Source organism: Molossus molossus, unplaced genomic scaffold (genome assembly GCF_014108415.1).
Source record: "Molossus molossus isolate mMolMol1 unplaced genomic scaffold, mMolMol1.p scaffold_m16_p_5, whole genome shotgun sequence".
NCBI classification, from domain to species: Eukaryota; Metazoa; Chordata; class Mammalia; order Chiroptera; family Molossidae; genus Molossus; species Molossus molossus.
Genome location: NW_023425388.1, coordinates 24,430,089 through 24,453,417, shown reverse-complemented (window position 1 = coordinate 24,453,417; position 23,329 = coordinate 24,430,089). Strand labels below are relative to the sequence as shown.

General features: G+C 43.3%; 1 protein-coding gene across 1 annotated transcript in view; it reads right to left on the bottom strand.

The window, feature by feature from the left end:
- ARHGEF26 (Rho guanine nucleotide exchange factor 26) overlaps positions 1-23,329 on the bottom strand; it is a 119,404-nt gene that overhangs the window by 28,378 nt on the left and 67,697 nt on the right. The window contains exons 7-10 of the mRNA XM_036243254.1: positions 22,701-22,830; positions 18,117-18,191; positions 11,616-11,705; positions 3,619-3,773 (exon numbers count right to left, since the gene is read on the bottom strand). Coding sequence (XP_036099147.1) covers positions 3,619-3,773; positions 11,616-11,705; positions 18,117-18,191; positions 22,701-22,830 — 450 coding nt within the window. The remainder of the gene's footprint in view (positions 1-3,618; positions 3,774-11,615; positions 11,706-18,116; positions 18,192-22,700; positions 22,831-23,329) is intronic.

Sequence of the window (23,329 nt, the reverse complement as noted above, 5' to 3'; positions counted from 1 at the left end):
TAAAAAGAAAGGGAAAACTCCTGCCCTAGAAGACAGCCCGGGGTCAGAGTGCTGAGACCTAGCAGTAACTGGCTCTGCACAGTGGAGGCGGCCGCACACCCCCGCCATCTGCAGAACATACTCAGCACAAACCACCTGCCAGACTGGGGAGGAGGAGGAAGAGGGACTCTCCTCCCAAGCTGTCTCTGCCGGTAGCCAGGGAGCCTCCCTGAAGCGCCAACCCCTGGAGACCCAGCAGCAAAGCTCCCTGACTGAGCCCTGGAATGGCAATTAGGCCGTGGGCGGCTGTCAGTGCTACAGAGGCGGCCCAGGTGGCCATCGTTTATCTGGACGTCATGGCCAAGCCTGAACGATGGCTTCTTTCAAAGCTGCCTCCTCTCCTTCACTGCTGCCTCTGGCATGTGAAGCATTTGCAGTTGCCTCCTTGAAGCTGCAGAGTAAATACGGCTGCACATACTGTACATTTTTAACCAAGCCTGTTTACCAAGCGGTGCTCCGCTTGTCCACTCTCACCACACATTCAGGTCACAGCCAGCCTGAGCCTCCACGGCCGCGCCCCGAGTCCAGAGCACCTGAGAAACAGGGTGAGCTCGATGTCAGGGCAAGAGACTTCCAGTTCTGGTAAAGGCGACGTGAGGCTCTCTGGCTGCCCCTCCACTGGGGCTGTACACTGTGCTCTTCCTTTTACTACAACGCAAGTTCAAACGTACCTGAGCAATACATGTGGGAGACCTAGGAAAGCAACATTAAATGTAATGGCAAGATCTCCTATGGGGAGAAAAGTACTCTGGTAAATAGAACAGCATACACCTTAATTCTAACTTTCAAAAGTCTGTATTTATTGGGTAGTTCTATGCAAGTTCAAGAATAAAAGTCGCCCCAGCTGGTGTGGCTCAGTGGTTGAGTGTCGACCCATGCACCAAGAGGTCGCCAATTTGATTCCCGGTCAGGGCACATGCTGAGGTTGTGGGCCTGATCCCCAGAGGGGGCATGCAGGAGGCGGCCAATGTTCTCTCTCATTGATGTTTCTCTCTTTTTCAAATTAATAAAGAACAACAAAAAAAGAATAAAAGTTGCATTATACTGGTTTAAATGCCCTTAATAGTTCCATCAAGTCACTGAAAACATCACAATTAAAACTATATTATATTTAAAATCAGTTTGATAAACTGTATCATTAAAATAAAAGTTTTAGGTTCTGGCCGGCTTGGCTCAGTGGTAGAGCATCAGCCCTCAGACCAATGAGTTCTGGGTTCGATTCCAGCCAAAGGCACATACCTCGGTTGCAGTTCGTCCCCGGCCCTGGTCGGGGTCACGTGGGAGGCAACCAGTTGATGTGTCCCTTTCACATTGATGTTTCTCTCTCTCTCTCTCCTCTTCTCTCCCTCTCTCTCTACCTGAAGATAAACAGAAAAATATCCTCAAGTGAGGATTAAAATAAATAAATAAAAATAAATAAAATGAAAGATTTAGGTAAAGCTTTTCGTCCCTTGAGACAGAGCACATATTTCAACAGCTGGAAAATGTCACAAGTCAAGGGTTCTGGCATTTGAAGAGTCACATATATAATTACTCTTCCCTAAAAACAAAACATCTCAAAGAAAGCCAAAAAAACATGCTATCTCATAGGAAACCAACAAAACACAAAAACACACAAATTATAATGTCTCTTCAATCTTTTATTTATAAAACGTACTTAGCTACTAGAACTATTTAAACTGCCCCAAGGTAAGAGAAATCATTTCTTGTTAAAGTTATGAAAACACAATTTTCCTAAGTATGAAAAATAATCACCAGCATCTTTATGTATTTATCATAGTTGTATTATGGCGTTTCAGGGCAGACCATCCAAAGTGTGCGTTTCAGCTAGACTGCCAACAGCTGAAATCACTCATAACACAGTCTGACTAAAAGGAGCAAAAAGCAGAGCTCAACCTCTGCTGCTTTTATTTTTATTTTTTATTGAATTTATTGGGGTGACATTGGTTAATAAAATTATATAGGTTCCAGGTATACAATTCTATAATACACATCTGTACACTGTATTGTGTGTTCATCACCCCAAGTCAACTCTCCTTCCATCACTATTTATTCCCCCTTTACCCTCCTCCCCTCCCTCCACCCTCCTTTCCCTCTGGTAAGTAATCATCATATTGTTTTCTGTGTCCATGAATCTTTCTTTTTCTTCCTTTGCTTAATCCCGTCACCCTTCTCACCCAGCCCCTAAGCCCGCCCCCTCTGACAGCTGTCAGTCTGTTCTTTGTATCCATGAGTGCATCGCCGCTTGGTTAGTTTATTTCGTACATTAGATTCCACATGTAAGTGAGATCATATGGTACTTGTCTTTCTCTGACTGGATAAAACATTTCACTTAGCATAATACTCTCCAGGTTAGCTTGAATATTTAAGCTAAAATGTCAGCAATTAACAAGTAGAATTTAAATAATTTGATACATTTGAGCATTTCTTTTACATATTCCTAGAAGTCCGCTTCCACGATTCTCTTCACCTTGTCTAAACTGTGCCCCATGAACCACCCCCTTCTACTATATGCCAGCAATTCCTCCCACTGGCATTGCCTCCCCATGTGGAAATAACAGATTTATATTGTGTTCAGTGCACATTCTGGGAAAGACGGAATATTTATGAAGGACCAGCAGGAAAGTATTTTACAATTCTCCATATACTGAGTATAGTTAATAAAGACAGTTCCCTAGAGAACGGCAGAGCTGAGGGGAGTGTGTATGTGTGTGTGCGTGTGCGTCTGTGTGTGCATGTGTGTGTCTATGTGCATGTGTGTATGTTGGTGTGTGTGCATGTGTGTGTGTATGTGTGTGCTTATGTTTGTGTGTGTGTATGTGTGTGTGGGATATGTATGTGTGTGTGTTTATGTTTGTGTGTATGTGTATGTGTGTGTTTGTGGGTGGGTGTGCGTGCGTGTGTTTATGTTTGTGTGTATATGTGTGTGTGTACGTGCGTGTGCGTGTGTGTTGGGAACAAATGCTGTAACAATGAGCCTTGTCCAGGATTCCTCCTGGATGTGTCCCTAGAGCAGGACATGAATACACAATGAGAAGTCTGGGGCTGGAGGCACAAACACGCTGCCAACCGAATGATTTACTTCCTGTTCCCTTCAGAAGAGTCTTGGAGCATCGCCAGCATCCTCCCAGTCACGGGAAGGCTTTGGACTAACAATCACTAGGAGCAGTGGGTTTGAAGCTGAGCGACGAACGAGGAGCCCCAGCCCTGCACTCCGGCTTGTCCTCACCTACAGGCAAGGTTCTACGGAGAACAAGTCTGGTCAACGCAGGCTGGGAAGAACAAGAGTGTGGCCTCCCCAGAGACGTCATGAGAACTCAGTGACACAAACGCATACAAGCTCACAACAGTGCTTTGCAGCTCACTAGCGCCTGGCGAGAATGGGGATGCTGGTCACCATCGGGTCTTACCTGGACGGGGAATTGAAAGCAAATGAAGCGCAGGCGCGACTGTGACTCCATGCGTAGAACCGACACACCTAACATTTCAGCTGTGAAAGGGCCATCCCCTCTACCAAGCATCTGAATGGCAGAGCCTTGAACCTGGACCCACAGCGAGCAACAGCACAAGGAGGCTTACCTCTTCTTCTTGGTGATGATGAGCACGTCGTTAAAGAGGAAGAAGTAGACTTGCTGCTTGGACATCCGCCTTGAGAAGAGCACGGTGTCTTCCACGAAGGCCGTCAGCTCGCCTCTCTTTACCAGCCACCGGGAGGAGGAGACTAGAGGGAAGGGCTACAAGAGGAGAAGCACTCAGCAGCCAAGGCAAACGAGAGCACTTCACGTCGCCGAGGGTGAAACACACGGCTTACCCTCAAACAAAGCCTACGTACCATGGCACGCAGCATTACTGTATAGGGACATCATAATGAAATATACTTAGAGAAGCCCAGTAATTCTCCAATAGAAAATGAAAAAGAACGTGTTTTCAATATTTAAAAAAACTATTAACCTGCCTATATGCAACTAAACTCAATGAGAAAATGTTATTGGGTCAACCAGAAGGTATTATGTTACCCTTCCATTAACTCTCAGCTGAAAAAGAAGATTGATAAGGAGTCACTTGAAACTGACAAGCCTCAAAATGAAACCTATCTGTCTCAACTGCCCATTATTTTAAATATCACAAATCAGAATCTAAACATTCAGAAAAACATAGGTAAGTGTATTTAACAAGGGACTATAAAGGTCTGCATTTACTTTATGAACTAAAGAGACTTCATTCAAAAGGAAAAAAAAATCCTCCCAAATGTGTAATTTGTCTACTGATTATTTACTTAGCCATATTCTAAAGAACACCTGTTCTTAAGTTTATGGTAGTTTTCCCTATGGGAGTTCACTCCTAAAAGCATCATGCCATTTTCTGGTCGGGAAAATGAAGTATTCCCAAAATAATCCATCTTGATCTTGTAGAAAAGGCTGGATATAAGAAATTACATAGTTTTTCAAAAATTCAGTTTCTAGTTTCCGACTGGAAAACGCTCAAAACCACAAAATAATCCTTACCCTTGAGAGCTCTTTTTTTTTTTAAGTTACCAGAAATGCTTACTGCCAAAACCTGATTTAAATCCATAAAATAAGCAGACGTTCTTAAGTCACACAAAACATAACTGCAGTGCACCCAAATGTCATCCTTTTCAGGGAATACTGATTAAAAATAGCTAAAGGAAATTGAGGATATTAGGGAGGAAATAAGAAAGCTAAGAGGGTTTCATTTTAACTTTGTAAAGGACTTTTATAAGCAGGTTGCTCAATTAGGTACTGTTTTCCTGAAGGTTTAAAAAGGAAGATGAAACATTTTGGCTGACCTCACACTTTCAAAACTTGCTATTAAGGGAGTTCATAGGGTTTCCAGCCCCCAAATCTCAAATCAGACAATTATCCAACAGGAATGGCTGAACTCTGAAAGGCTGCCAGACAAATATTACTTCGATAGCTCTGGAGAACTCCACCAGCACACAGGAGGTCACCACAAAGAACCGTGTGTCAGGTATGTAATTACTGGGAACATGGTGCTATCTTGCTAACGCATGTCACCCCACCGGGTGAACCAAGGACGGTTTTATGGTTAAGTGCCAATGTACTGTACATGCCACCCAAGGCTGTTCTTAGTTTAGCGGCTGCAGAAAGGAAGTTTTAAAAATTGTTTTGTTGTTTTTTAAACAGATTAACTTTTATGGACTCATCATACTCCACTCGGCAAAAGTAAATTTCTAATGAATATCTAAAATTGACAGTGGCTTTCAATATGTCTATGCCTCTTCTGAAAACAAACATCCAATATTATAAGTGGTTTTTTTGTTTGTTTCAGAATGTATTGTTAGAAGATGAAACTCATTCGATAGTCTATTTTTTTAAAAGAAGAAACTATGAAAATGACCAAAAGAAAAGAAGAATCTGAACAACTCAAAATGGACATAAGTGAATTGCTGTAGTCCAGAAACTCTAAGACTAAAATCCAGGTGTAAATAAAAAACTAGATAAGAAATTCATGAACAAAAATATATCGCTACAAGCACTGACATGATTCCTCTGGAGAAAAGACATTTATCCTTCTGTGTGTGACTTGGCATCCTAGAAAACTGGCTTCAGCATGAAATTCAATTAATTTCATGGGCCAATAAGACCAGGAAGAGCTGTTAAAGAGCATTTTTTTTTTCTAATTGAGATAAAATTAATCATTTAGCCATTTAAAAGTATACATATAATTCGCTGGCTTTTAGTACACTCACAATGTTGCGCAATGGTCACCACTACCTAATTCCAACATTTTCATTACCCTGAAAAGAAACCCCACATGCGTTAAAGAGTCACTTGCCACCCTGCCCTCCCTAAGGCCCTGGTAACCACAATTCTGCCTTCTAACTCCATGGGTTTGCCTATTCTCGGCATTTCTAATAAAGGGAATTATACAATATGTGACCTTCTGAGTCTTACTGCTGTCACTTAGCATGTTTTAAGGTTCATCCATGTGATAGCATGTAACAGGACTTCGCTCCTTTTCATGGCTGAACACTATTTTGTTGTATGGGAATACCACATTTTGCTTATCACTTCACCAATTTTGTTGATGGACATTTGGGTTGTTTCCACTCTTTTTGCTATAATGAATAATGTGGCCCTAACCATCTGTGTGCAAGTTTTTATTTGAAAACTGTCTTCAGTTCTCCTGGGTATGTACCTAGTAGTGCAATTGCTGGGTCATGTAGGAATTCTGTTTAACTTTTGAGGAACTACCAAATTGTCTCCTACAGTGCAAAGACTTTTTAACACCGTAAGAGTTCTTCATTTTGTCTGTTTTATCTTCAGCTTCTACTTGCTAGGAAGGCCTTCAAACACCAACCATCAAATCCATCCTACAACCACCACCCACCACCCCACATAATCACACTTAATTTATGGCTCATGAAGTAGCCTTACAATGGTCAACTTCTCCATGGGCTAATTTATAAGGTCAAACTTTCCATTACAAGGCCATAAATAATCCTTCCCAACTCCATGGAGGCAACTTTTAGAGAAAGCTCATCTAGTGAGAAAACACTGGTTTGAGGCACAGCTATACTTAGCCCTGGCCTCTGATCTTAGTTTGGTGACCCGCGTTTCCCTACAACCCTTACCACCTTCTTTCCCACCCATCGAGCGTGGATGAAAAATCAAACCTGTTTGAACTCTTTCACACCCATTCATTCTTTAACAAGAGGCAGCACACCCACGTGGCCTGTGAAACCATCTGGCAAAGCATCTGAATGAATCAGGTCTTTACCAAGTCCTCATCTATTAGTTAATTTCATTCACATAATAACTCCATGAAGAAAAGCACTATTATTATCACCCCATTTCACAGTTCAGAAAACTAAAACAGGAAAGCTAAGTTCTGCCCAAGGTCGAACAGCCAGCAAGCAGCGGAGCTAGGAAGGAAACTCAGGCCAGTTCCACAGTCCACGCTTTTGATTGATTCTGGCTTCCTAAGGCCCAGCCAGGGGGGTCTTTCTCCTCCTCTCAGATCACCACTGCACAGCACATGACACTCTTCCAAGGAACTTATGCATTTAAAAATAAAAAACATATACAGGTGCATTGTGTATATACACACATACATACATATATACATCACACACACACACACACACACATATATATATATATTCACACACACGCACCCACAAGCTTTTCCTCCCCTTCAAGTCAGAAAGAGACCAGCACCGTTACGCTGTCATTGCTAAGAACGTGGGGTCTGGAGTCACCTGCAGGTCTGAACCCAGACTTCAACACCTCCCGATGTATGACTGAGCAAAGTGGTATCTCTAACTTCAGATTCCTCAACTATGAAATGGGAATAACAACAGGATACTTCGTGGGGATCCTGTGAGAATTCGATGAGACTATGTGAAAATGCCAGGCACACAGTAAATACTCAATAAATATTTTATAGTAGCAGCAGCTATGGTGGTACCATGAACCAAATACGGTCAGCACAGAACTCACTAGTTTTCCCTCAATGTCCTTCCTCTCCGTGGGTTCCCCGCCTCAGGAGTCAGTGTGACTCCACCCAGCCACCTGACTAGACCCCAGTGGCACCACCACTAGACTGCCCCCCTCCGCCTCCCTGCACACCTGCTTCAAGCCTCCTCACTGGTTTTCTGTCTCCGGTCTCCCCATGTCCCGACTCACCTCCACAGAGATGTCGTAATACTTTTTTAAGTAATAAATTTAATTTGGGGTGTGTGTGTGTGGGGGGGGGTGAGTAGTATAAAAAAAGTGAATACTATAAAAAAATGTTAGGGGACGAACTTCCTGCCTGCCCTGTTCCTCACTGCCCATCCCCACGCTGACTACTGCCCCCCACCTGCCCGCCACAAGGTAGTAACGTATCGGTTTCTGCTGTCAGTTTCCAGAGATTTCTTATAATACGCAAATCTTGTATTATTTTTTCCTACTGTTCTGCAGCTTACCTTTTTCACTTAATAACATATAAGAAAGCTTTTCATATCAGTATGTAAAATTCTCCTTCGTTCTCTTTAAGTTGAATGGCATTACTCTATCTGGTTGTACTATGATGTATTTCATCGGTGCCCCACTGGGTGGTTCCTAATCTTCTGTAGTTAGAAACACTGCCGGATGAATATTGTGTGTGTCACAGAAACGTACATGTATGTGTGTATGTGTAATCTCACACGTTCATGAGTGTATCTATAGGATTCAGTCTTAGAAGTAAAATTACAGGGTCATGGTAACTTGCACTTGTAATTTGATGGTTACTGACAAATTACCTGCCACTGGGGATATAATATCTTTTCCATCAACAACATAGAAGAGCCCTTCCCTATAACCTCACTAATAAGCGTTACCAAACTTCTGAATTACTTATAAATCTAATAGGTAAAAGACTCTAATTTTAATTTCAATTACCAATTTTCTTCTGAACGAAGTGAAGCCACTTATCAAAAGTTTACTATTTACTTGTACTTCCTCTTCTGGCAGCATCTTTCTAGTCTGCAATATTCTAATGTGTTTTTCCCCCCTTATCTATTTCTTATCACTTTGAATTTATATGTTGGGGATATTAACCTTGTCTAAATGTGACTTGTAAACATCTTTTTCTAGTTTGATATTTTCACTTTTCACTTCTTTGTTTATGGCTTTTATTTTTGTTTGTCCTATGGAAAAATTCTTACATGAATTTATCAGTTTTTCTTTTAATGACTTCTGGATTTGGAATAAGTCGCAAGACTGTTCCCATGTGGCTAAAGTCATCTTTACTAAATGCACATCCGATGGTGTCACCTCCCTGCCTCAAGGGCTCCCACCTGACCTTGCTCAGCTCTCCACACACAAGACCCTCCCAGGAGCAGCTTACAACACCCGTTCTGCCCTGATGCCCTGCACCCCGAGTCTACCTGCACTGCATACAGGCTCTAGGCTACAGCAGCTGAAACCGTGTGCTGTGACTGTTTCTGCCTCTTCCTCCTGGGAGACACTTCCTAACTCACCTTTCAAGATTCAGCTCACACATCCCTCCAGTACGAAGCCTCACCTGGCTGCTACAAGCTCCCTCCCCTCCGTCCCTCACTCTTAGGGCTGAGCACTCCCTTCCATTCAGTCCCCACCTACCATCGCCAGCTGCAGACTTTGCTCCTAACTTCTTTGTATTTCTGTAATTTCCTGAGACTGTAAGCTTCCCTAGCGCAGGGACCAAGTGTTTTCCCAGTGCCTTCCACAAAGAGGGGGCTCGGTGAACCTGCAGGAAGAATGCATGTGCTTGGATAGATCATCTACCTTCTCTGAACATCTGTCTTCTCATCTTCTCAACGAATAAAAATGGCCATTGTTATCCATACAGTGTTATGAAAACAAGGTCCTAAGATTTTATTTAGTGTTTCTTAATGGTCCAGATAAAGTGCTTCATTATAAATCTAAACTTAGAATCATTTCCTTTCAGCTTGCAAGTATTTTCATCATTGAAGCAAAAGAAAACCACCAACCAAAAACTCCTGAACTCAATCCATGTTGATCACTTACTTTCAGGAACCTTTGGGGTAAGCATTTTTCAATTACAAATTAACTTTGGGTTCTAGAAAAAGAAAGCTTAAAGATATCTTAAATCAATTGATTTTTTTCAGTAAAGAAAGAAAAAGAAAAATGCTTAGGGAAGAAATTTATCATCTTTAAAAAGAAAAATGGTTCGGCATTTATCATCGTTGAAAGGAAAATGGTTAGGGATTTGCCATCTTTAAAAGGAGGAGATAAAAACACAACAGTAAAAGCTTCTGATGTCCAGATGTATATATATTTTCTCTCTTTTTTTTTCCCCTTGGGGAAAGGTGAGATTTTTCTTCCTCAACCCCAGGGAGGAGGTGGTCAGAATAGGTCCAGATAAAAGGACCCTCATAGGTATGGACTAAAAAAAAGTAACTTTTAACCTAAGGAGACTGCTAAATTTAAGGAAAGAAAAAGCCCCAGACGAGGAATTAACTTAGACTTGACTTTGATGCCAAGCAGGATGTGATGTTGGCCACATCACCTCCTCTCCCTGGGCCTTAGTTTCCCCTGCTGTCGCTGCACTGAAGAAACTGGTGCCAAAGGCATGATCATGGTGGCTGGAACGTGCCTTAACTCTAAGCTACTCGAAAATGTCCAGGAAAATTAAATGCCCTGGTGGCAAAAGAAAGACACTGCTATTATGTGACTCATGCGTGAGATCTGATGAGAGCACAGGGCTAGCATGAGGCAGGTGTGGCTGAAGCAGGCGAAAGAAAGCGTGCTGGTGGTCCAGTCTGATGGTTGGTGACGTCATCCAGGCGCTACGGATGGGGGGATTTGCTTGCTGTGGGGTGACACAGTAAACCCATTCCTCCACGCAGTGGAGATAGGAGCCCCCAGCATTTCCCAGGAGAAATATTGTAATCAAGGCTAATTTTACTTTTGCTGTGGATGACATTTCTCAGCTAAACTAATCACCAGATGTATTTTCTACGATATTTAGAAACACATTTCAGAGGACAAAATTCTTTTTGAGGGATGGGAGAAAGACGGGTACTGACATTGCTGTGAATTTCTGTTATGAGGACATCATAACTGTTCAACGTGTTTGTGTGCCTTTGTGTTGTTTTTAACAAGCACCCATCACTATCTATTCCAAGAAGATGATGGTTCAAGTTTCTGCAACTAAACCTTTCTGTCGGGAAAGAGCTCACACTAGTCTGTGGTCAGGACGGGACCCAGGTTTCCTCATTCTACCACCACTAGCCAAGTGACCCTGTGAACGAGGAATTATTCTCTGGGCATTGTTCTCCTCATTTATAAAACAAACGGCTGTAGCTGTGCTCTATCGGTGATCCTCACACTATATGACAAGGCAGGGAATCCGCGCTCTGCAGCGGGCCACGAAATGCTGACCACGAATTCTGCTGCACAAATTAGGAACACTTTTACTATAAAAAACAAAATGACCTGTCATTTTAAGTTCCTTAATGAAATTTACATGGAGTAAAACAAAACAGAACGACAATTGTGAGCATTCACATCCGTTACGGACTCAGCTGCAAACCAACAAAGGCTGAGCGTGGCCAAGCTTCGCCGTTAACTGTCATTTTCTCCTTGGTACGCCTTGTCTCCAGCTCCTGAGCAGGAGCAGACACCAGGAACGGGCGGCACACGGTCAATAAAGAATTATGGGAGGAAAACAAATTTGCAAAGAACAATCTACAGACAATCTTTTTCCTGCACCCCGGACAAGGAGTGTCCTTATTTGACTTGGGAGAACACCTTGGTCCAGTTCCTGGGACATGATACCACTGTTTTGCAGAACACTGAGAATCTAAAAGAAATCTCCTTTCCATACTAAAGCTCAATTGCTTTTAACTACCCTTTCTAGTTAGATACTACCTAGCTCCGTGGCCTGCAGAAAGGGCACTTTATCAGGCATGAGCAAGAGTAGAACTGCCCTCAGCATGTGCTACTCCCTCCGCCAGCCCCTCTCTAATCGATTTATGGCCCTTCTTTGAAAAGTCAAATCCTATTCACTTTGACTTGAGCAAGAGCAGTAACAAATCTGTTTATGAAGAAGTGCGAGGATACCTTGATTTTAAATTCCAGCTGGGAGTTAATCGTGTACATCATTTCCGTCCTTTCCATCTTCCGGGCTCCTTCATTGCACAGGCGAACCAGCTGGGAACACAGAAAAATAAGGAGGGTTCAGAGGTCAAGGAGAGAAGCCTCACTTTCAAATGCAGATCTCGCCCCGGAAATAATTAGCACTTAGGAAGCTCCAGAGACTCCCTCCTGACACTTAAAGAACTCAGTTCGACACAGTTAAGACATTGTCCTCAGTGAGAGGTGGTGTCATTAGGATGTAAAGGCGGAGGGGGGAAAAGATCCTGAAAAATGTAGGGACACATAACCCTCACGTGTTCTTATTAATCCGCCCTCCACGCATGCCTTCCTCACACAGGTCTGGTCCCTGAGCCTTCTGCTCTTTCCTGGCCCCTCCTCCTGCCCTCGGCCTGTGGGAACCTGGCCCAGCCTGGGGCGCTGCGCTTTCTCCTCCTCCTAAACCAGAGCAGCTGGAGGCAGATTAGCACCATCAAAGGCAAATTCTAAGCAGAGGGGGACTGCACACCATATGACCAGTCAACAGACGCTGAAACAGGGCAGTCCTCACTGGGGTGGACCCCTATGGTCAACAATTCGTCAAGGATGGCCAACCTAAGGGAAATTCACTTTAATTAGAACTAAGGAATGATCTACCACCAAACGCATTCACAGGCCTTTGGTGAGGGCCTGAGACACTGCAATTTATAGTAAGAAATCTGTCGTTGGTCTTTGTCCATCGTTCCCGGCACATAGCATCTAAAAACCTTTGTAATTTCCTCTGTAGGAGCCATAGGGCAACTTTAATTATAATATGATGTTTATTTATAACAAGCCCCTTTCAACAACACTTGAGTTTGTGAATGAGGTCACCTTTAAAATGAAAGGGAAAAATAAAATCAGTAAAGTTTGGGTCATCATCTTCTTTCTAAACTTCCGAATGCCAACTCCATCAGCAGAAGATGGGGTCGGGCCACCCCTGCAGGAGCACCTGCTCCAGAAAGCGCACCAGAAACAAAGCGGGTCCCCAAAGCCGCAGGCATGGCGTCATCTGCGGACTCGTTTAACAAGGTTTGAAGGCACAAGCACTAATTTGGATAAGGGTGGCCAGGCGAGTTTACTAAAATAAGCCTCAGTATATTAAAGTTGTGCCTTCTTTCAGCATCTTTCAAAGCTCTATAAAATTTAACTCACTGATCTTTTGTTTTAAGCCAAGTTTATTTGAAAAAAAAGAAAGGTCCATCCCTCTAATAAAAAAAATGTAAATGAAAACAAAAATAAAAAATTTTCAATCTGTCAAATTCACACAGATTAAAGGAATATTCTATGTCAGGAAGTGACCAATGAGACACACACAGTTCTAGTGATTGTGGACATGGGGACAACCTTTCTTGAAGGCACTTGGGGACCTTTAAGACATGCCTGCATTTTTGTCCGATAAACCCACTCCTAGAAATGTATCTTTAGAAATAATCAGATGAGCACGGTCATCTATGGCAGAGAAAGTGCCCTGCAGCACGACTGAGTAAATGGAACGGGTACACGTGATGCACTCTGAGTGAACATTCACCTCGCACACACCGGTACCGAACAGAACCCATCGGAAGGCTACACAGAGCGGCAGCAGTCATTATCGTTGATAACATTATTGACACATTTTAGTTTCTGTCTCTTATTTGAGTTTTCCAAATTCCCTGCAATGTGCAGTCACTTTTTAAAGAAAATATACCTTTGTAAACCTTAAATACATTCTTACAGAGCAGGACTTGGACTGAAAAAATAGAAACCTATTCATACCTCCTTCCACACCCCTCTCCCTTGACCTCAGGCCACTGTGCTTGACGTCTGATGTGTACGATTCCGGGACTATTTCCGTACACATATAAACACACTTTATTATCCAGATTTCATCACACTATTTGTATTATTCTTAAACTTCATGTTCCTCACTTAGTAATACAGCTCCATGATATTTTCATGTTAACGAATATACATCTGCCCTTTGTAAACGGCTGAAGCAGTAAGTTACAGGAAAAGATTAAAGTGACCAGGCTATCTTTCCACTGGGAGAAGAGCTTACAAGTTAACACTATCTCCAAATATAAGTAGAACTTTACGAGGTGAGACTTAAAGCAGTTCTCCCTTTCCACGGGAGTAGAGAGAGCAGCTGAGACTTCACTGGTCTACAAAACCATGGTGGTTACCAGACAGTGGGGGAAGTTGAAGAGGGTGAAGGGGGATAAATGGTGATGGAAGGAGACTGGCTTAGGGTGGTGAACACACAATACAATATACAGATGGTGTATTATAGAACTGTACACCTCACACCTGTATCATTTTATTAACCAATGCCACCCCAATAAATTCAACAAAAATTTTTTTAAAAAGAAACTATCTTTTGACCACCACTCCTTAAACACCAGACAGCATTTTACACAAGCTGAACTATCAGATTTCCTCCAAACCTCCCTCCCCCAGCTCCACCCCAGCATGTGAACAGAAAACCAGGAAGTAAACATATTTTTCACTTAACAGAAATATCGTTCTTGTTTTTGAGTTGTTTGACTAAGCCCCAAATTCAGTTAAATTGCCACAGTCACTTCAACAACATTCATGAGCAATTCCACTGAAGTATTATTTACACTCTACAAATAACTTTCATTAGCATTTTAATTACCAAAGAGGTATTACTCACTTTTTTCCTAGAAGGAATAACTATGTTGAGAGACTTACGGAAAAGCCTAAGTTAGAGTCTGGCTGCGAAAACTTGGGCCTTGACATACCAAATGTCAGTCTCTAAAATAAATATTGGGAACTCCCAACAAACAAACGGAATTCTGCATTTTAATTACGAACCATGAATGCTCTATATGCACAATCTTTGTTGAAAATACTGGTGCCACTGTCCCAGAGTCTATCCAGTAACCTTCAAAAATGAAGAAGATCCACCCCTGAGCCGGATATACTGGTGCTCTGTTTCCGGACAGCACTAGAAGACCAGGCGTCACTCTGATACTCATGACACAACTGAGGCAAAGCAATGCAGCCCCACAGAGCAAACAAGTCCTGGAACAGCATTTCTCTCCGGGGGGCCTTTCACAGCCTCACAGCATCAGACAAGGCAAGTCACTGATCTCGACTTTGCCAGCCTTTTCTAGGAGAACTAGTGTCAATGAAGCGCATGAGATCCCCGAAGGAACAGTAACCAGGATGTGAAATGCTTGAAGAAAATTAAATGCCATTCCTAGTTCAAGTCAACAATCCATTACTCCCACCTTCCTCCTTTCTGTGTGATTTCAATTTTTTTAAATTTATTATTTTTTTCTTCTTTAGACAGAGTGGGAGGGAGGGAGGGAGGGAGGGGGAGAGGGAGGGGGGGAGAGAGAGAGAGAGAGAGAGAGAGAGAGAGAGAGAGAGAGAGAGAGAGAAATGTCCATGTGAGAGAAACACATAGATTGGTTGGCCTCCTGCACAACCCCGGCCAGGACCAGGAATCAAACCACAACCAAGGTACGTGCCTTTGACCGGAATGAAACCCACAACTCCCTGGTCCACAGGCCGATGCACTAACCGCTGAGCCCAACCAGCCAGGGCAAAATTTGACAAGCAAACCAAATTTGACAAACTTCTTGCATGTTGAAAGCTAAAACTTCTCTAGTAGCTACCCCAAAAGACCCCCACCCCTCGAGGGAGGCAGCACAGGGTTTGGGGCTCTGGAGGAGACCCGTTGGCAGCAGGCCTTTAGGTGATTTACACCTGTCACAGGCAGTTTCTTCACTTCATCGTTTGCCAGAGTGGGATGTGCAGGCCACGGATGGGGCAGGAGATCAATTTAAGTGGCCGACAGATTGCTCTTCTCTGAATGTTCATACGCCCTCCAAATACACACACTGAAATCCTAACCTTCAAAGATGGTGGTATTAGACGTGTGGCCTTGGGAGAGGCTTAAGGTCATGAGGGATTTTAGCAGCGAGCTCCCCAGCCCCTTCTGCCGGCGAGGACACACGAGGAGTCTGCAGCCTGGAAGAAGGTGCTCCACCGAGCATGCTGGCACCTTGACCTTGGACTTGTCAACCTCCAGAACTGTGAGAAACAACTTTCTGCTGCTTACAAGCCACCCAGCCTGTGATATTTTGTTCTAGCAGCCCAAATGAACAAAGACACAGCTAAACTTACTTTTAATACAAAAATAAACAACTAGCTCATAAAACCCATGATTTTTAAAAATTATTGGCAAGGATGAGGATTACTAAAATTGAGTCAATTTGAAGTTCGTTAAACAGTACAGTCGTACAAAGATATACCAAATTCAAAAGAGGTACATGGCTTTGCTACGTTTGGGAAGCTTCTGATGCCCTCAGTATAATTACATATCTCTGCTCAAGCCTAGCCCAGAGAGTATCCTCACTGACGTGCCTACCATCACTGCCTGTCAGCTACATATTCTCAGCGGCATTTAAACATTTTTCTAATCTTTAAACAAAAGAGACCCCCGTTCCCTTCCCTTCCAGGTACAGCTCTGCCTCTCCCCACTCAGCCCCACTGCGGAAACAGCTGTCTGGCTGCATACTCACTCCCTCACTCCTTAACATGCTCAGATCTGCTCCCCACACCCTTCACGCAGGAACACGGTCTGCCTGGTGATGACCCAGTGGACGCTTCACTCACTGTTTCGCCTTCTCTTTCAGGAGCACTAGGCTGACCGTCCTTCCACCAGATCATCTATTTTGCAGACCATTACGGTTTTCCTCTTTCCTTAGTATGTTCTGCTCTGATTTTTTTTAAAATAATTTTTATTTCTTTATTGATTTTTTTAGAGGGAGGAAGGGAGAGGGAGAGAGAGACAGAAACATCGATGAGAGATAACTTCGACTGGCCACCTCCCGCATGCTCCCTACTGGGGATTTGGCCCACAACCTGGGCATGTGCCCTGACTGGGAATCGAACCGGCGACCTCTTGGTGCATGGGTCAATGCTCAACCACTGAGCCACACTGGCTGGGCTCTGTTCTGATTTTTAAGTCCCCTCTGCTGGTTCCTTTTCCCTGAACAAGATGAATATTGGTGTTGTTCATGGTTCTATCTCAGACTCATTACTTTTCTTCTTCTACACACTTTCTGGGTAATCTCAGCCACCCTCCCAGCTTAAAAAATCATCCACATGTGCCCTGGTGGTTTTGCTCAGTGGTTACAGCGTTGGCCCACAGACCGGGGAGTCCGGGGTTCGATTCCTACTAAGGGCATGTACCTCGATTGCAGTTCGTCCCCGGCCTTGGTTGGGGTTGTGTGGGTGGCAACTAATCAATGTGTCTCTCTCATGTCGATGTTTCTCTCTCTCTCACCACCTCCTGCTCTCTCTCATGTTGATGTTTCTCTCTCTCTCTCCACCTCCTGCTCTATCTGAAGATAAATGCTCTATCAGGTAAGGAAAAAAAGAGAGAGAAAAAAACCATCCACATGTGATGATTCCCAAATTCATGCCTCCAATTCCAGTGTCTCCACTGAGCTCCTGACCTGGTTATTCGGCCAACTTGGCCACCCTACAGGAATCTCGTTGACACCATATCCCAAAGGGAACTCATTAGCTTCCCTCTGTTTCTCCTGTAGAGATGAGTAAGAGCGACTATCTAGTTGCCCAAGCCAGAAACTATATTCCTTGGCGTCTGACCTCAGTATGCTCACCCCTTCAATCTCCATGACTTCCTCCCCAAAATGACAGGTTTGCTTCTCTCTATCCTTCTATCACATCAGTACACACCAGTGCCATCTCCAGACTAGTCAACTATAAAAAGCCTCATAACTGGTCCCCTCCCCACTGTCACCTTCACAACTCATGGATTTGTAGTTTCCACAGCATCTTGGGATAAGGTGCACCATTCCTAACATGGCTCCCCAGTACTGTCTCCTAGACCAGGCTCTACAGTCACATGAAGAACATTCCAGTTCTTCAAATGCTGCAAATATGTTCTTGCCTTTGGGTTTCTATAAATACCCGAGACACCCAATCCCTGGCTTAAAGCTACGATTGCTTTAGGTTCAGCTCGGACATCCCCATGTTCTTCTCTGTCTTGTCACTCAACGTCCTTTACTGTAATTCCTACTGAATGTCTGCCTTCCCCTTTACAGGGCACATTTCAAGAAGGCAGTGACCACAACTGTCTTGTCCATCACCGTATTTTCCAGGGCTGGTATCATGCCCGGCACAGTACCGATACACAATAAATACTTATTTAATGAGAGAATGAATAAACAGCTCTTCAGACACCACGAGAAAATGAGACACCTACTGACCCCTAAAGCAAGACTGTCTGGCACAGTAAAAACACACATTTCGTCTGAGTACAGCAAACATCATTTTGTTTTTCAGCTCTCTAAAGAATGCTGTGCAAATGGCCATGAGAATCTACCAATTTTCAGCATCAAACCCAGACATATTCTCTTCCAAGCTATTTGAATAGTTTATTGTCTGAGGAGCTACTCAACAAGTTACCTTGCTTACTTCCTTTAAGGCTCGTTTACAGACTTCATACTTCGGAGAATCCTTTGGTGTTTTTTGACAGATAGTCTGCAATGAAGTAAAAAAAGAAAAATCAACTGATTTGTTACATACATTAAAACCAAGGCCCAGACATAGCCATTTACTCCTAGCAAACTTAACAATGCTGAACATAGTATTATGGATGGGTACGACAATGCCATTAAAATCCAATTACAAAACTAGGAAATAGTCTTTAAACACACAGGATCCAAGTAAATCCAGGAAATAGTCAAATAAGAGGATAGATTTCGATGTTAGATGAATCTAATTTCAAGTCTGAGTTCTATCCTTTACTAGCTATTTGACCTTGGGCAAGTCATGACCTCTGTCTCTATAAGCCTCAGTTTCCTCATCTGTAAATTCAGGCTAATGCCAGCTACGTCACCAGGTGTCTGTAAGGGTTAAAAGATAATACATGTGAAGTTCTTTATGAGTGTCGGGCATACTGGAGGCCCTCAATAAGTAATAAAGTTACTTTAATTGCCATCATCATCATTAGGGATTAATTTTGTAGATGACATGATTCAATAAAAAGATCAAGAAAAAAAGGCTGCTAAATTTTCTCTTGATATATTTATACTGCAATTTTTGCAATAGTAAAATTGAGCTCAGAAAGGGTCAATTCAAGGTAAACTGAATTACATATAACTTTTGAAACTATACCCATTGAAGACCTACAAAACCATTTTAATTGTTAAAACTACTCATCTCAATTAGGCTTAACTCACCTAGAAACAAGTTTAAATCTCCAAATGGAGTAAAACTGAAGAGACAATGTTTTACACACACTGAGATTCTGCTTCAGGGCCCAGGTTCTCTCGCAGGAGAACAGGTTGGGGCCACGGGCAACAGGTGAAGGTGGAAGGCAGCCGGACCGAGCAAACCACCGGCACCTGCAATGCAGGTGAGTAGCAGGCCTGTAACCTGAGGCCGGGTGTCGGGACTGTTATACGTGATATGTCAGAAGAAACAGAGGGTGCCATCTGTGGGTTCATAGTAATGGTTCTCGAATATTTTGAATATGACCCACTGCAAGAAATCATTGAAACACTGCAACCAGTACACATACAAACAAAAATTAAACAAGATTTTTTTGTGAAATATTTAACATTATGAATCATGTACATATCATGTAGTATATGTTCTAAGTTTTTGAAAACAATGCTCATTTTCCAAAAAGCAATTTTATGACAACCTACCAGGTATGAAAGCAGTTTGAAAAATACTGGTTTCTGTCCCTGAGACCAGGCACCCTGAACTTGCAGCGTCTTCGCACACTTCAGTGCTGTGTGGACTTTGTGCATACTGAATTTCCTAGGGAGAATGACTACAGCTTTACTCAGAGTCTCAACAGGGTCTCTGACCCCCAGGAATCAGAGCTCCCTGGACAATAATGGCACAAACCTCCAACATGGCGAGTTAGATTTTGTGAGTCTCAATCTATTTGAGCAATTTTGCCAAAATTAAGGAGAGAATATAAACAGCAGTGAGATCGCGGTATATATGGAATCTAAGGAAATACGGCTAAAATGCATTTTCAGAAGAAGGAAAAGAAAGAACCCTGAAAATTCATAACATTACAAGAAATTTTACATTTAGAAAGCATCCATTTCTTAGTTAAAATAGTAAAGGTTGAAATATTTCCCTATATAACTCAAAGTTTCATTTTTTAGAAAAGTCTTAGAAGTCAATAATACAAATCTTTTTATTTACTGATTGGTTTTTATTTATTTTTTATTTTTATTTTTTGGTATGTGCCCCTAGTGGGAACCGAACCCGGGACTACTCTCTGGTTCGCAGGCCGATGCTCCAACTGCTGAGCCAAACTGGCCATGGAAATTGATTGATTTTTAGAGAGAGAGGAAGGGAGTGGGAGAGAGAGATGGAAACATCAATGAGCGAGAACATCAACTGGCCGCCTCCTGCATGCCCCCAACTGGGGATCAGGCCCACAACCTGGGCATGTGCTCTGACCAGGAATTAAATCAGCGACCTTTGGTGCATGGGTCAACGCTCAACCACTGAGCCACGCGGGCCAGGCACAAATCCTTTTTAAAATGACTTCTTTACTTCTGATAAATAAAGCACAGTAGTGGCTAAAAGGTTATCTTTGAAAAATTCACAGTACTACTATAACTCAGCACAAGCCTGTATACTATATTATTAATTTAGTCAAGAAACATTGTCTACTGCCAGGCTTAACATTTACTATTTAATTAATTTTCATGTCAACCCTGCAGGTACCTATTATCCTTATTTTCAGATGAAGCACTTTGCCTAGGATCACGCAGGTGGCAGAGAGAATTTGTACCTAGATCTGTCCTGTTCCAGAGCCACCGTGCTTCACGACACCAAGGTACACGTCAGAGTCCCTTCTCCCCAGTGCTGTGGGTTCAGGGCGAGGAAGCTGTGATCTGGTTGGGAGAGGGGGCGTATCGAGGAAGGCCTCATGAAAGGAGCGCTAGGGCTCGTGCTGGAAAGATGAGCTTGTTTTGCCCTGGCTGGTTTGGAGCGTCGGTCCGAGGTCCAGAGAGACCTGGGTTCGGTTCCCACTAAGGGCACATACCTAAGTTGCAGTTTTTCCCTGGCCCTGGTTGGGTTATGCGGGTGGCGACCATTCAATGTGTCCCTTTCACATTGATGTTTCTCTCCTTCTCTCCCCCTCCCACTCTATCTGAACAAAAAAAATGTCCTCGGGTAAGGATTAAAAAAAAAAAAAAGAAAGATGAGCTCGTTCTGATCACGTGCAAATGGAAGATTGAGAGGTGGAGGCAAGAACAACGTGAACAAAGATGCAGAATGGCAAAGTCAGGCCATATGTAGGGAAAGAACAAGTGAGGATGGAACCTGAAAATAAACCTTTTCTAAGTTGAAATTTGGTTTGGGTAACCTGGCTGCATTCTATCCATAGATATAATAAATATTGATCTCAAAAGAAAAAATCATCCTGGCCAGTGTGGCCCAGTGGTTGAGCATTGAACCCATGCACCAAGAGGTCACCAGTTCAATTCCTGGTCAGGGCACATGCCCAGGTTGTAGGCCAAATCCCCAGCGTAGGGTGTGATGGAGGCGGCCAATCAATGTTCCCTCTCATTGATGTTTCTCTCTCTCTCTCCCTCCACCTCCCTCTCTCTCTGAAATCAATAAAGAAAAAAAAAAATCAGAAAGCTAAATTTTAAAAACTCTGCAAATTTTCCAACATTTACGAGAAGTTCCTAACTTCCAGGCGAAGGATGGGGAGGGGTGTGAAGGTAGTGAGTAGACTGGGGTGACCTTGGAGAGCAGCAGGGTGCGGTGAGTTCTGAGATGATCATGAAAAGCTCCCCCAAACCTTGCAGCAGAGCCAACAGTGTGACCGTGACCGCACACTTGGACTCGTTACAAAAGTTCAGTGCTCTTTTAGAATATACTTAGAATTTATAATAGGCTATAGAAAACAGAATGTATTTTGTAATCTTACTCAATCATAAATTTTGCTATAGTTCCATCCTGTGTTTTGATTTGTACATCTCAAGCATGCTAAAATTGCCAATGTTATATAAGCATTACAATCCAATTTTAAAGTAGAACTATGACAAAATATTTCAGTTTGGTCAAAAGGACACTACTGGGCTCAGCAGCTGGGTGGCAGCTCTGCTGGGTCGCTCTGTTGTCTCAGATGCCCCTGCAGACCCAAGCGTGCAGGTCCCCCACCCACCGGCCACCTGTCCTCCCAGATGCGCTCTGTGCCAGGCTGTCTCTACTCACTTCTCCCAGGCCTGTCTTCCCACTATTCAGAATCAATACTCATTGCCCGAACGGTGTGGCTTGGTAGCTGAGCATCGACCCGTGCACCAGGAGGTCCACAGCCGGATTCCTGGCCAGGGCACATGCCAGGATTGTGAGCTCGATCCCCAGTAGGGAGCATGCAGGAGGCAGCCAATCGATGTTGATGTTTCTCTCTCATTGATGTTTCTATCTCTCTCTCTCTCTCCCCCCCCTCACTAAAATCAATAAAAAACATATTTACAAAATCAACACTCGTTTTCTTCATAAGTGTTCCCTGACCTAAGAATGACGCTGGCCGTTCCATACGCGCTCTCGGCAGTGCCAGACGGGGCCACGTGCGTGCCTGTCACGCTGCGGTCTCATTCCCACAGCAGCTTGGAACACTGCAGGAAGGAATATTAGTGACTGGCCCGAGGAAACTGCGGCCCACAGAGATGAAATGAGTTGCCCAAGGTCACAGGCCTAGTGGCTCAGCCAGAACAGGAATCCAGGACTCCTGACTTTAAGAAGTCCATATTCTTCCCATTTCAGAAAATGCTGAGTAATAGTATCTAAATTCTTCAGTGACCACACAAACCTAAATTGAAGATGATTTCCAAAGATACTAGACAAAAGTGAGACTTTCCACCCAAACAGCACCTTCTCACTTAATGGAGAGATTGCAAAGAGGGGTGATGCACTAATTTAAGTGGAGGAAGATTATTTTCTTAATCAGATTTATGGCACTACAGCTCTCCACAGAGGAAAGAGCCTCCCATCATGCCTTACGTCCATCAGCAAGGGAAGGCGAGTCACCCTCTGCATGGGGAGAATGAGGAAAGAGATCATGGGCAAGTTCCTACAGTCTTCGTGGGACTCGATTCTTGACAGCACTTCCTTAAAAGACGGATTGGTGGCTCTGAAGAAAACAAAGAAAGAAGAAACTTCAATATACTGCCTCTGCAAGTTAAGAAGCAAATAAAAATGGAGTATAAAATACTGCGATAGTTTTACACATGATCAACGATCTTTAAATATCTAGAACAACATAAACAAAACACATAAATGCCATAGGTGGACACAGAAGGCTTGTCTGCCTTTTCTGGGCAAGACTGAATATAAGATATGAGTTCAAGGCAACAGTATGACCAATAAGATGAAAATGTACGAGCTGCAAACGCACAGAGGTGGAGAGGACAGACGAGGCCATGGCATCGGAATGGTGAACGGATCGGTTACCGATGAGTAAACGGCTAGACCTCCTGTCTGATGACCTGGGAACAATGGCTTGCTTTAAGCCACTTCTCTAGCCCTAGATAATAATCTAAGAAAGAAACATCAGCCTGGATTTACTAACTAGGAGGCTTTTGGATTTTTCCAAAGCTTCCAAGACAGAAAACCTTCTGACTATTGTCGGC